This window comes from Natrix helvetica (genome assembly GCF_964273705.1).
Source record: "Natrix helvetica genome assembly, chromosome: 3".
Classification (NCBI taxonomy): Eukaryota; Metazoa; Chordata; class Lepidosauria; order Squamata; family Natricidae; genus Natrix; species Natrix helvetica.
Window position 1 is genome coordinate 116643338 of NC_138549.1, and position 15195 is coordinate 116658532.

Consider the following 15195-nt stretch of genomic DNA (forward strand, 5'->3'; position numbering starts at 1 on the left):
TGGGCGACCGCCGGCGATGCCCCCTTTGTCTTTCTTCCGAATGTCCCCGCGACTGGCTACGACGAGAAACGTCTTCGGTGTCTCCGGGACATCCCCGATTGCGGCCTTGTTAGCTCAGAGTAATCAACGGGACGCCCGGATTTTCCCCGTCCAGAAGCCTTCGCGGTTTAGCGGAAGGCGGAATCGGGCAACCTCGGGCTCTTAGCGGTCCGCGGAGGACGCGCTCGAATCGGCGCCGAGGCCAGGGCCTCGGGAGGGCGAGGGCGAGGACCTTTGCGGCTTTCTTTCGCTTGCTGGCGGTCCTCAGGCGAACGTGAGCAGAACCGACAAGAGTTTTGGCGGAGCGGAGCGGCCGCTGCCTCCTGCTTGGGTCGCCGTCTAAAAAGTCTCCTAGGCCGGCTCCGAGTCTCCCCCCACCCCGGATCGCTCAGGTGACTGCCGAGTTTCTTCCGTTGGCTGGGTGCAACGGCCGAGGGTGAGCGAGGTTAATTGGCTTTCCTCCAAATGCTGGCCTGGGTCACCGACTCGGCCTGAGGCATCTTAACTGGGTAGTTTCTGAGGGAAGGCCGGAGGATGCGATTCCCCCCAAAGGCCGCCGGCTTTGAAGGAATTGGAGCGGGGGTGGGGGTGGAGTGAGAACCGTGTGGCTCGTCATCCCTTTAGATTTACTTATTGGTACAATGGCTGCGGCCTCCGCACTTCTTCCCTGCCGCTATTGGTTTAGAGGGGGGAAAGCAGGTGGAGTCAACACGGTGGCGGGAAGGGTAGACAAAAGGATGGCTGCTTCTCTCCTGGGTGCTCTCAATTTGTCCTCTCTGCCTGGTCTCCCAAACCCCCCCCCCCCCCGCCCCAGGTAAGAGGATTCTTCAGACTACTATGTGGGAGGAACAGAGCATCTCCTGCAGTCCTCTGGGTTTTGTTTTGCTTTTTTGGCAAACTTTCCCAATTCTTCTTTTGAGGCCTCTGGCTTCCCTTCCTTCCAATTGACCAGTTGGGGGGTGGGGGGGTTCTTCTTTTATGATTGCACCTCATCAGGAAAATACTCTTTCAATAAAACCTCCGAGGTCAATACGGAGCAATCCCAGAAGTAGTTCTGTGAACTCGGCTAACTAGAAGTATTATTGAAAGTTGAGTTTTGCTTTTCCCTGTCATGAGAACATCTTTATTGTGTTGCGTAAAGTACTCAAAAAAGAATTTGTTCCCCATTAGAAGCAACTTTAATTTTTCCTGCATGTAAAAAAAGGTAGCAATGCCCAGTTGCTTTTTAAAAAGGAACCCGCCTGGATGGTTTTATCTTTCGATATAAAAGATTGTTCTGAAGCATGTGATTTAAAATCTGGATCTGAATCTGTGATTTAAAGAATGCTTGTGAGTCCCTTTTCCAACATGAAAATGTCACTGTAGTATTTCAGTCCATTTTACTGAAATGCATCACGCATAATAACATTTTCTCGTTACAGTAGTACTTGGTTGTGCTGTTTGGTTTGTACATCAATATTAATAACACTTCAAAACAGTGGTTCTCAACCTGTGGGTCGGGATCCCTTTCACAGGGGTCGCCTAAGACCATCGGAAAACACATATTTTCGATGGTCTTAGGAACCGAGACACCAATTTTATGGTTTGGGGCCACCACAACATGAGGAACTGTATTAAAGGGTTGTGGCATTGGGAAGGTTGAGAACCACTGCTTTAAAACTTCATCCATTGAACATAAAATACATACTTGTCACCTATTGCAAGTATTTTGCATAGTTCCTATTCTCCATCTATTTAGGGACCTTGAAAAAAGAAAATTCTGGAGAGTATATATTTATACTCCTTCAGTGGTATTTTCCATATTGGGTATGCTTCGGCTGCTCTGCAGAAAATTTACAGTGGATTTTATACAGAACTACCTGAAGTTTCAAGTCTGCGTCTTGTGATGACTTTTTTGTGTGTGCTGCAATATATTTTTGTGAAGATAACAGAGGAAAATAAACATTTTCTCTGAGTGCTTTTGCAGATATTCTTTTTCTAGCCAAAGTTTTTCCCAAGGTTACAAATGGGTAACTAGTGGATTTCTAAAAGACATCTTTTCCTCAACAGCATGGATTGGGATGCACGCCTCAGTTCTATATTGGTTGAAACAGACAGCAACATGGCCAAAATTAAGGCAAGTTAAGCTGCAGAGCAATATATTGCTTTTCTACTCTGTTGGTGAAAAATATTTTGTGCTTGAGTATTCTGTTTATATGCACACACATATGCTAAACATATACTAAATATGTAGATACAAAAACACCTTAAGAGATGTATTCTATTAAGTGAAAAAATGTTGGTAGTCCCGTCCCGTCCCCCCCCAAAAAACCCTGTCTTTAATGCTGAAGGTTTTAACTACCAAGCTTTTCAACATTGTTAAATAGCAGCTACCGGGCAGGTGAACAAGTTATAATAAATGACAAAATAAAAAGAGAAAGGATAAAGTGTTTAATTGAGGCTTGACTCCTGGTGACTTTGTAAGGACATATATATATACTTTGTTGACAACAGTACATAAGTTATTTTTACCTGTTTCTTCTAGGGTGATTTTTCACTAGCCTGGAAAGTCCACAACATATATTTTGTGATAGTTTTCTGTCCAAGTACTTGATAGCACTGATCCTGCTTGTTCAGCTACACACTGCCATCTGCATTGAGGGCATATTTAAATACTTTGATGGTGACTAAAGGGACCAGTGTTTTCATGTTCAGTTCAAACAGTAGAACAACATGACAACATTTTAGACAAAGCACTGACCTTTATATTAGGAATGGAAAATGTAACAAGTATTGACTACCTCTTCCTGACTTGTGGTTCCCATTAGATTTGTATTGAATTAATTATGTAGACTCCTTGAGACATATCAAGATTTAACTTAAGCTACAGGCTTTGTTCAGTAAAACAGATGAGGAACATGTGGCCCTCCAAATGTTTCCTGAATTGCAGCTGTCATCAGTGTTATGAAAAAGTGCTGAGCAACTGATAGTGTAGTTTATCTGGTCTGGGTTATCTGAGAGAAATCTTCATCCCTTATTCATATAGTTAGGGATTTACCAAGAAAACCTATATCAGCTTAACATCTAGACTCCAGGGAAAAAAATACTCTGCAGTATTCTAGAATTATGAAACTTTGCCTCTAAGGTACAAAGAGAGACTATCTTTATTCTAAAAAAAAACCCTAAGAATCTGGACAATGGACCCAAGGCTACTATTGTAAAGTTTCTTTGTCTTGCATTAGTAATGTTGTATATTTGCATTGACTGTAGTATAAAGCATTTTGAGATTTGGGAAGTATTATGAAATAAAAAATAATTATATAATAACACTGTTCATTGACTTTCTCAATCATGTGGATAAATAAAACAATAGATAAAAACTGATTTCATTCAGATTGGTCCTACTGTGTATTTTCCTACTAGTAAATCGTTAGTTCATAGGCTTGAATTAACTATTTTAATTATGTTTAATGTTGAGATGATATATTCTGCATTATATAATATACTATATTGAGATAGTGGTTATGGAACAATTTTGAATTCTTTTTATGAATAAAGAATGTTCCTTTGAAGTTGCAAATGAGTTATTTTGGCTTAAGTTATATTGAATGCATGTTCTCCTATTGCATGCCAATTAAAGTTATATGACAAATGAAAACATTCTATCTTATACTTTTTGTTCACAAGTTTTTACAAAACTATAATGATATTAAAGATTCCGATTTGATGGCAATTTGAAGTTGCATTTGTTTCATAATTGTTTCCAAATTGTGTTTTGAAATATGTGATAACTTTGTAATCATTCTGTTTCTTTTTCTTTTGCAGCAACATCTAAACACAGACAGCATATCTTCCAAAGGTAAAAGTGATTGACCTGTTCCATATATTTTCAGGACATCTCTTAGAAAATAGAGATTTTTATAATTTCTTGATTGCAAAAAGTTTTCAGCAAGGGGGAAAAACTCTCTTGCTAGAATTCTAATGGTAGCTTTCTTCAGATTCAAGGGAATATATTTTTCAAGCAAACAAAAGATAGTTATGATTTAGGTGTCCTGCTTTAATAGGGCTGGTTTGTTGGAAGCTAAATAGCCATGCAAGGAAAGTATTGAAGCACAGCATCATCTGGAAAGCTATAGATTCCTTATCCTTCAGGCAGAACTTGGTCTGATTTAGTCTGACAAGTCTTAATGTTCACTTAATCTAATCAGTGGCAGTGCCATTTACCCCATTTGTGAAAACTGAAATTTAATCCAATTTCAAGGTCATTGGTTACTAACTAACAAAATTACAACAAATTCTTTCTCCCAGGTTTGCAATCTTAAAAAAACAAAAACATAAGGCAAAAGGAGTTAGTGAAAAATAATCAATTAAAAATTGCTATAATTAACTTCAGGGAGTCAGTTTGGTGTAGTGGTGTAGCATCAGACTACAAACAAGGTGACTGAGTCCTAGTCCTAACCCTACCTACAAATCCAATTAATATAAATTTTGAGAAAAATGACAATGAGGACTAAAAACAATTTCTGTGTCTAAATTTGAACCATTTGTGTCACCATTTGAAGGTGATTGAAATAGAAAGTTTAGAGGAAAATATAAACATTCTGACGTCTGTGTATTACATTTTGGATTCAGCCTGTTTATGGAGTAGCTGTTAAAATGAGGATGAATGGAAAAATATATTTATCATTAACTCAACTGGAATTTATCTCCAGCAATTAAAACAAAATAACACTCATGCTTCCATGCTTGCAAGATTAGTCTAGTTCATTATTTTTCACCTCTGCAGCTGATTTGTTAGTGGGCAGAATAAATATTGGGAGTCCTGTTCCAACTCAGCCACAGACTGGACTACCACCCTTGCATTTCACATGTGGAATTCACCCATGCTGTAGAATGGCCAATGAGGAACTTTCAACTATCAGCCAGCAACTACATTCACAAGCCCAGGTAATTTATACAGAATAGATGCATAGTTCTTTTCTGTGGGACAGACATAAAGAAGTAGATGCTTACACATTTTGTTTCTCCTTCGTTAAGTTTTTTGCCAAGTTGTCTGTAGTTTGGTGATCTCAAATTAATTAATTAATTAAAACAATTTTATCCAAAACATGAAGTGATTTAAATGCTTTAAAACGGTTGAATAATTGTGCTCAAAAAGGATAGCTCTGGCTTCCAAACTACTGTTTAGTATTAGTAGCTTGATTCATAACGATAAGTTATAGCATAGTTTTTATTCTAGGCTCCGTGCAGAAAGCTAAATGTATGGATTATACAAGCTACCAACACTACTTTTGTGGCATCTAGAAATTTTCCAAAGTAGACAGAGTCAAAATTCCAACCCATTTTTAAGAGTAGATGGGGAAATTTTAGGATTCACATGGAAGCTTTAAGCTCTGTAGAGACGAAAGCACCTATTTACAGGATTAAAACATTTACCTTCTCCAGAATCTCTGTTATGGACTACCTATTTTGGATATGTTGACATTCATATGCCTCACAAATGAATGTAGCCTTCAAGCCAAGTAAATGTTGATGCACATTGTTTGGATACTATGTGTAAATTCAGTTATCATAGCTTAATATTCTCTTGGGCCAAAATATTATGGTTTATTAAGTTGGGAGGATATAGAAAAGGATAGAGTAAAAGCCCACAAATGATAGCCGTGAAAGAAAGAATGAAATTCAAAGTGAAAAGGAGATGCATTCGGATATAAATATCCAAATTCTAACCATTTCAATTTATTAAACCTTTTTCATTCTGGAACTTTTTGGAACATGTAATTAGGAGATGTTTACTTATATTGTGGCTCTGTTCTCCTTTCTGCCTCTTTAGATTATAGAGTCACTCACCCAAGCAGTATGTCGGCTCAAACAAGAGAAAGAACAGCAGCAGCAAAGTATCAATCACCTAGAAGGTATGAAAGCTTAGCAGTTCTTTTTCCAAAGCTGTTCCTCTTTCTTTATCATGACATCTATCTTTGAGACAAAACTTTTCTCCAGACTATTAAAGAAGCATGATTTTTTAAAATCCGGTTCCCTTTTCTAAATATTTTTAAATATTTGGGGTGATTAAGAGTGACTTTAAGTTCACTCTCTTAGTTTTGAACATTGGTGAATTGGCAGGGAAAATATTTACCAAAAGAGAGTTCTTGCAAACTAGAAGAAAGCCCTTAGGCATGTAATAAAAAAGGGTTTCTCGCAAAATGGAATTCCATAGCCTAGCACGGGGATTTGTTGTCTTTTTCAAAGTGAGGCTACATTTGTTAATTGAGTGGTACACTGGAGACTGAACTCTCCAAACTGAGCAGGTCCTGGACTAACCTGGGTTTAAATGAAATTTATATTAAATGTTAATATACCTCTTCCCAAAATTTCCCATTTGATCTTATTTAAAAAGCACAATTCAAAGATAATCCTTTAAGATTAGAGGTTAGTTATAGAACTGTAGACTTGGGCTATTCCACCCACACTGAATTAATTTCTTGAGAAAATAAAAAAAAGAAAGTTTGAAGCAGATAATGGAGCAGATTCTAGTAGGAGGAAATTATCTTCACAACCTGGTCCTAATTCGTTTGAGCCTGTAAAGTAAATAATTAACAATTCAATGGCTTGAAAGTTTTCCCATCTTCAGATATGCCTTATCAAAACAAAGCAGTCACATTCCTTTGAATTTTCCAAACAGCTTGTCTAATCCCAGAAAACCTGTGATTCTTCTCCCCTGCCCTGGTAAATTTAGTATCTACTATTTGTTGAAATATAGAGATCTGCCGTAATGAAAAAAAAATGACTCAATTTCTACTCCCTGAATTCAGAAATATACAATGGATTTACCATCATTTCAGCCCATTATTAGAAAAAATAATGAAAACTAAAAGAGGTGGATGATATTGAACAGAGAGTTTTAGCAAAATTCAGAATGATCAGTATTTATTCCATTTATATCCTTAAAAAGTTAATATTAAAATAAAAGCAAAAATGGGTCTTAAATAATAATGGTTGGAGTATAGTACTATAGCCTTTCTCAATTTTTTCTGATCATGTACTGAATATGAACATCTCACTGGCAAAGGAAGTATATAAGCTTCTGTTTGTATTATTAAATGCCTCAGACACCTTTTTGTAAATCCTTACTTTGTGACAATGAAATCTGTACACATGTATAAGTGCATAGTGTATTCTATAGTGAAAATCAATCGCTGTAGAGAATGGTACCTAAATTCTAAGCAATGGAAATTATTTTGTCTTATTTTTACTACCCTATTTGTTTCTCCTACAAGTACGATTTCGGAGGTTTTTTTCAACTTGTTATTGAAATGGGGATAAATCAATCTCCAATCGAGTACTTAACGCTAATAATAAATGACATTAAAGCCAAATATTGTTGTCCGTCTTAGCAGTTAGAATGTGTGGCCTGAGCTAATTTTATTTTTCCTATTCTGGGTATTTATGCAGGTGAAATGAATCGCCTACAGCATAATTCACCTGGTAGCTTTGAATCATTGCTGGGATGCCGGATGGAAGGGTTGAAGAATGAGCTCTGCAGCCTTCGACAACATGTGCTTCATCAGTCAGAAGGAGATTGTACTCCTGATCTGTTTTCCTGTCCTAGCGTCATGCAAGATAAGTTGGAAAGGTCAGCCATTTGATAAGCATAAATAACTTGGCAGGATAATATGGTAGGGAACAACAGTTTTCTATTATTATCCAGAAGACATGCTTACTGGGATAAACATATGTCGAAGCTTGAGTATACCATGAAACTGTTGGATTAGAAGGAATACATTTTTCTCCTAATAATGATTTTAACAGAGATTTGCTTGTAATAGATAATATTAATGAGAGGGCTTATTATAATTAGGAATGAGTGAGCTTGTCTATCCCAGACATTTCTAGCCCATGAAAAACAGCTGGGTAATTTACTATCTCTTGGTGCATTGGAATTCCAGAGAGCCTATTTGCTATTTTTCAAATTCTGTTAATAATTTAAATCTTGTGTTCATTTTCTAAGGGAGCTTGTATATAGTTAAGAGAACTAGTCCTTGTTTTGTTGCTGATACTCCTGCTTTTCTTCTTATTCTAGTAAAAAAATCCTATGGCAAGAATACGAGTGCATCAAAAGAGAGATAGATCAGCTGAAACATAAACTTGGTAAGTAATTCTTGAAGTTCCTGCTCCCATAGCCTCTCTTCTGCATCAGGTAAAGGACCACTTATTGGTGGCCCTATTGAAGAAGAGGAAAAGAGATATGCAGCTTTAAAAAATTTATATTTTGTCCATTAGATTGCCAAGAAGAGGAACTATACAATCAAGTTTCTGCAACTCATGAGATTAAGAGAATCCAAAACCGGTACTGTAAGGTACAACTATAAATACTCTATTGCTACTGAATGATTTAATGCTAATAGTGTTACCCCCACATAAAAAGTGAAGTCAATCTTTGTCTAATAAAGCTTATCTATATTAGACAAAAAAAAGTTGGAAGTCACTGTGGAGGATCACAGTGTACCGTTTCCCTGAAAATAAGACCTCCCCAGATAATGAGCCCAATTGGCTCATTGAGCTCATGTGCTAAAATAAGCCACCCCCAAAAAATAAGCCCTCCCTGAAAATATTGCAACACAGTAGCAGCCATGAGGTAACCACGCTTGCTGCCTCCTGCACCTCAAAAAATAATAAGACCTCCCCCAAAATAAGACCAAGCGCTTATTTTGTGGGTCAATAGAAAATAAGACCCTGTCTTATTTTCAGGGAAACACGGTAGTTCTTAGCTAAATCTAAGAAATAAATGGAAAAATTAATCATCCAGCCATAGCTCATTTGCCCAAACATTCCTTCTTCCTTAAAATGGTTTTTTTTAAATAATGGGGGGGGGGGGGACCTACACAAAGCTGCTGTTAGTTTGGTTGTATGTTTTTTCTTCTAGCATCAGAAATGTCTGTGTGCAGAAATAGGATGGAATAAGAGGAAAACAAATGGGAATGAGCATGTGCTGCCATCAATACATTGTATTTTTCCAACTACATACGCATAATGTAGTATCATGTCCTTTTAGCTTCCTCTTAAGGCTGGAATTTAGTCATAATGTTGTGCTACAAGAATGTGAATATAATTTGACCATTTGTTTTCTGTATACTAGTTTTTTTCCTAATTGTACAGATGAGTAAATGGGGAACTATCTACTTTTAAGAAAAAAAATACCCTTTTAATTATTTCTTGTTCATCTTTTTAAAAAGCTAGATAAAAACCTATATTCACCACTACACTTTTTTGTCCTTTCCAGATGTTGGAAGAATTAATAAACACGCATAAAGCTCAGATTCAGGATTTCGACAAAACAAGGAATGAAACTCAGAACACCCAACAGGAGCTCAATGTTGTCAAGTAAGCATTCTATACTGTGCTTTGTATGCTTTAGTGAACATGTGTTCATGTAGAGCAGTGGTTCTGAACCTGTGGGTCGGGACCCCTTTGGGGATTGAACGACCCTTTCACAGGGGTCGTCTAAGACCATCGGAAAACACATATTTTTGAAAAATACGGAAAATTTAAAATAATTTTATGGTTGGGGGTCATCACAACATGAGGAATTGTTTTAAAGGGTTGCGGCATTAGGAAGGTTGAGACCCACTGATGTAGAGCTTCATGAAGAATTGTGGAGAAGAACATGGTGGTTAAATTCTGGTGGTTATTCCTGTCATTCAGAAGACAATGTGATGGTAAAGGGGGAAATGTTAAGTTAGGGACTAACAGGCAATTGCCCACCAGGTGGCTCCCTGTTTACATAATTAGTTTACTAACAAAAGTGCCTGACCACTCCATGAATTTGATGCATCCAGAGAAAATTGATTGATAAGATAAATTGCCTTTGTTCTGTTCCCTATTACAATTTTGAGCCTTTTGCCTTTAACATCAGCATCTGTCAAATAGGTTATGTTTCTGACCAGAAGGACTATAAAATACTTAATTTTTTTATACTGCAACTCTTTGAATTCTTTAAAACTGCCCTGAATTCAGGTTTGTCTCGGGTTCCATGTATTTGTTCCTTTGGAACCAGTACTACTATGGATTTTATTTCTTTTAATCAGATCTACAGTGACTGATCTAAAAGAACAAGTGAAATGTCTCAGCTTAGAAGACAAGTATACTATGCAACTCAAGGAGGATAGCACTCATCTGGGTAAGTACTGGTTTGTACAATATTACAGTAACAAGAGGCGGAAGGCACCTTGAGGGTCTTCTACTCCAATCCCCTGCTCAGGCAGGAAACACTATACCGTTTCAGACAAATGGCTGCCAAATCTCTTCTTAAAAACTTTCAGTGTTGGAACATCCACAAATTCTGGAGGCAAATCATTAATTTTTCTAACTGTCAGGAAATTTCTCCTTAGTTCTAGGTTGCTTCTCTCCTTGATTAGTTTCCTTCCATTGCTTCTTGTCCTGCCTTCAGGTGCTTTGGGAAATAGGTTGACTCCCCCTTCTTTGTGGCAACCCCTCAAATATTGGAACACTGCTATCATATCCCTAGTCCTTCTTTTCATTAAACATCCATTCCTGCAACTGTTCTTTATATGTTTTAGCCTCCAATCCCCTAATCATCTTTATTGCTTTTCTCTGTACTCCTATCATGAGGATTGTACCTGGTTAGAAGAGATGCGCATGCTCCTGTGTAAAACATTGTATAATTAAGGAAATGGTCTGACATAAGCTAGACACACTAATACTTTGAATCTACCTTAAATGTAACCTGAACTCTTACCAGTCAACAATGCAACATGCTTGCTAGTTAGCTATTAATGTATTTGATATATAGCTCTTTTTTCTAATCTGGGAAGTACTTAAAGTGAAAGGTTTCGAAAAATAAAACCTTCCAACAGCCTATGTAAGAGATGCATCAGTGCAGAATTTCTAAATAGGGAGGATGTGAGAGAAAAATGCAACTTCTAAGAGCTGTTCAGTAGTCTGAAAATAATGCAAGAGGAAGATTTCTTCAATGTGCCAGAAAGGAGTGCATCTGGCAATGGAGACAAGTATGCAAAAGCTCTCTCTACAAGGGCCCTTTCCTATTTTATTTAAAAATTAAGCTAAATTATAGTTCTTAACAATGGGACCAAACTATAATGGCAGAATCAGGTCCAAAACCATTTAAAACTTCAAAAATCAATGTTAGCTGTTTAAATTGTGCATGGCAATCAATGCAGATCTTTTGGTACAAGCATCCTATGTTCCCTACTTAACTTCTTTTGCTAATGACATACAAATTCCAAAGAGGGCTGTGGTTACTGTGATACAGCCTTCTGGTTGCTAGAGAATAGATACCGTAATCTCGCTTTTGCTCAGTGAGGGACAGGCAAGGGATGGGGCAATTTTCTAATATCCCCAGTGAATTAAAGGCGGAAAAATAATTTAATTTTGAATCTGTTTTCTAGCATTATCTGCTTATCTATATCAGACCCTCTTTTATCGATAGTAATAAGATAGATACTTCCAATTAGTCCAACTTTTAATCTGCTTTTATATTGAAAAGCAATAAATCCATTGCTAATTTACAATGGCCTTCAGGCAACAATGGTAATTCAATATAATCTTTTAACTATTGTCCTTTAATATAATCTGAAAAATATCATACCTCTAAATTTCCTTTCTTTGAATACTACTGTTTGTATAACATAAAAACATTTCCTAATTACTTCATGTTGCAAAATATAATGTGCAGCCAATACAAATGGCAGAGATGGAACAAAGTGCACTATTGTCTTTTTAATACATTTTTATTTCTTCACTAAATAACATATTGCTTTGGAAAATAGAGCCCCTGCTTATGAGTTGCTGCTGGATCCCTGATCACTTTCATTGTTTTGTCTGCTAGAAAAGAATGAAGAGTTACTGCATGAAGAAGACTTATCTTTCTCCTTTAGTAGTGATGATTCTATCTCTGAGTTTAGTCTCACAGATGTCAGCTCGGATGAACTTTTCAGTGAAACAGAAGTTGTACAACTTGCTGGTAAGCACTACTTTATTTTGAAATACTGAAATATGATGTTGCTATGAGGAGGGAAGGAGTCAATACTAAAAAGATACCTCTTTTTCCACTTTTTGAAATTTCAAGATCTATTTCATCACACTGGCGGGGGGGGGGGACAATATTTTGGGAGAATAAAAGGATTAACATTCTCTTCCAAGAGATTAATACCATTTCATTAAGCTGTTCAATGTTCTCATTAGCAGGATTTGGAAGATGGTTTTTCTAAATTTATGTAGATTTTGCTCTGTTCTAATCCTTCTAATTTACTTCTTTTTTTTAAAGAAGGTGGGCAGTTCCCAGCTTCTGTACATCTGATTCCACTTCTCCATGCAAGAAGCTTCCAGTACTTTGCAGCTTCACTAGCTCATTGTGCCATATATGTTATGCTTTTGATGTCAGCTAAAAGATCCTGGTTTTTTACAAAGATATACTAATTTTTAACAGGCTGTTTTAAAGCTCTTTTCAAATGCCCCACTAGGATCACTTGGGGAAAAGAAAACCCACTAAAAGTTTGTACCACCCAGAGCCCATAGGAATTAGGTGGCTAATAAATATAAATAAATAAAAGGTCCTCTTGAAAATGTGTTCTTATTTAATGGTTCATAGAAATTTACTAATTATACTTGTTGTACCTTTTAGATGACAAGGTTTCTTTACCAAGTTTGAAACTGGAGAATATCCCCGGAGAGGCAATTGGTGGCATGTTGGAGAGAGCAGAAATCAGCAGTGAATTATCCACCAGTTTGCCTGAGCTGAACTTCAGTGACCTTTAAAGCATCACTTAAGGGCTGCCTCATGTTTTTTAATGAGGAAACAAATTAAAGAGAGGAAAAAACATGAGTTGTTTTCAACATGCTAAGATGCTTTTGTACAGATGTTGCACGAGGTAGGAGCAGAAGTCCTATGTCCTATGTCATGTTGGTATGTCAGGATTTGCTGGGTAGGTGTGGAATCATTTCAAGGACACAGTGCATCTTGTTAGTAGCTTCCAGTGTCTCTTTCTAGAAATGAACAGTGGTATTAATGAAACCCAATGTATGTCAAATATGATATATATCTTTTTTCCCCAAAACTTAAATAGTCTGTAACCTAACATAGGCAAGAAAAATATTCTGGAAGTTAATTCAACTTAAACTACAAAGCCTGTTAATTTGGTCAGTATCTGTAATCCAGGAAAGAAGAAGCATCTACTAAAGGACAGAAGAGCCTATACTATATTACATGTATGAAACCATTAATTTGCCAGTGCACCAGCAGGTGATTAAGACAAACTTTGCTGTATATGGATACACATTACAGTTTTGTGGTAGTAGACAAGTTTTCAGGACAGTGTGGCTCATCATGTCTTGTTTAGGTGCAACTGGAATTATTGGATAATTCTCGGTGTGCCCATCTTGTTTTCTTTGCCTCTGAGCTGTTACACTGTAGTCTTTGGGGTCATAAGGGAACTAATTTGTCTAAGTGACAAGGTGTCCAAGGTTACTGATTTTGGATTAGGTGGGGAAGAAATCAGTGTAGCTTCTTAATTATCATGCCTTGGGTCATTTTCAGTGAATGGCAAATGTTAAAATAAAATCTAAGAGTCATGCTATAGTTAGGTTTTTATCCAAGCTAAAATGTAGCCTATATTATTTAAGTCAATGAGGAAATATGTCAAAGCACATGTGGACTTATTTGTGCTGAGGTTTTCCTTAGGTTGCATTGTGTCACTACACTTTTAAAAAGAAGAATATTACAATAAAGGTTACTTCCTCCTTGACAACTTTATGGTTAAAATCATACATACATGCAAGACATCCTTGCAACTTTTAAAGTGAAAGATTTCCAGTTGTGGGAATTATTAACAGAAAAGTCATGAATGACTTTTGAAAAATAAAGCTACAGTATAAAGAATATAGCATATCAGGGGTCTCTAATATTACATCTCCTCTCAAATGTGTAGTCTTTGCGTTCTTGTTACAGTCTGAATTTAATTTGGGCAGTGATACATTCTTATTTATTTAAAAAACAAGTTAAAAAATAAGGCATGTTTTCCTCCCCAATGTTTTAGTTTGTTTTTCTCAGTATATGGGATTCTCATTTTACTCCATGGAAGTACAAAAGTATATTGAGGAAATAAACTTTTTGAGAAAACCATTATTATCTGAATTGCAACCCCAGAATTCTTCATCATAGAAGGTTCCAGACGTAGGCATCTTTATAGTTACAAATTAACTAATTAGAATAGATTAATGCAAAAGCTGATTATCTTTTTCTGAACCATTCAATTTTGAAGATAAGATTAAATTAATTTTGAATTGCAACTCTTACAGTTGCAACTTCTTTTTCCAAGGCCTAGATGTGTGATGGCGAACCTATGGCATGCGGAGCCATTTGTCAGGGCGCACTTCCGGTTTGCTCGGAGGATGGTTTTAAGCGTTCCGAAGGCTTCAGGGAAGCCTCTGGACAGTCCCTGAAGCCTCCGGAGGGCCTCCGGGGTGTCGGGGGAGGCTCTTTTCACCCTCCTCAGGCTCCTATAAAGCCCCTGGAGCATGGGGAGGGCAAAAAAAAATGTAAAAATGGGGGGGTCGCGCGTTATGCGCGCATGCGCACTGGGGGGGGTCGCGCGTTGCATTATGGGTGCAGCACGCCCGCACTCGACCCCCCTGCGCTCCCCCCACTTGTGGCACGCGAGCCAAAAAAGGTTCGCCATCACTGGCCTACATGAAGTAGAGACCTATTAAAATTGTCATGAAGTCCTCAATCTTATCTGATTAACAGAACCCCTGGAATTCCTGTAGGTATGACATATTAGCATACTGGACAAAGCTGCATCTCTCACATATCCTGTGTTGAAAAAGACCCTTGAATAGGAACGACCCCAATCTCAGGGTAAAAGTAATTTCAGAAAAGTGTTACAGGCGAGGGAGTGGAGAAAAGGTGAGAAATTAGCAACAGGAGATTTAATCAGTGGATAGTCCAATAGTTCAGAGTGTGACAGGAAGAAGCAATGGTTGCTCCCACACTTTGCATTCATTACCTATTTGCTTCAGATTTGGGGAAGCGTAGAGAGAGAAGTCCTTTTTCAGTGGACGGAACAATTTATCACAATGAATGTAGCTGATTGTATTAATGCAATAAAGCTTGCATGTATTTATCAATAAACTGGACTTTGA

At 37.4% G+C, this 15195-nt stretch overlaps 1 protein-coding gene across 2 annotated transcripts; it reads left to right on the plus strand.

Annotated features, from left to right (window-relative positions):
- The first annotated feature begins 312 nt into the window (after window positions 1–312).
- On the plus strand, window positions 313–15195 carry LOC309389275 (uncharacterized protein). Of its 2 annotated transcripts, none has more exons than XM_081947447.1 (12): window positions 313–431; window positions 2089–2155; window positions 3844–3877; window positions 4805–4965; window positions 5852–5933; window positions 7471–7651; window positions 8099–8166; window positions 8299–8375; window positions 9299–9399; window positions 10104–10195; window positions 11885–12019; window positions 12680–15195. In XM_081947447.1, the coding sequence occupies exons 2-12, from the start codon at window positions 2090–2092 to the stop codon at window positions 12811–12813; spliced, it is 1131 nt and encodes a 376-aa protein (XP_081803573.1). In that variant the 5' UTR covers window positions 313–431; window position 2089; the 3' UTR covers window positions 12814–15195. The 2 variants fall into 2 exon arrangements, with proteins under 2 accessions (XP_081803573.1, XP_081803572.1); XM_081947446.1 differs by having other exon boundaries at window positions 345–475.

Excerpts from the sequence above, each read along its gene's own strand:
- LOC309389275 (XM_081947447.1), top strand. The coding sequence starts at position 2,090 with ATGGATTGGGATGCACGCCTCAGTTCTATATTGGTTGAAACAGACAGC. Across the intron at positions 8,167-8,298 it reads TCAGCTGAAACATAAACTTG|ATTGCCAAGAAGAGGAACTA; the intron begins GTAAGTAATTCT and ends TTTGTCCATTAG. Across the intron at positions 12,020-12,679 it reads AGAAGTTGTACAACTTGCTG|ATGACAAGGTTTCTTTACCA; the intron begins GTAAGCACTACT and ends TGTACCTTTTAG.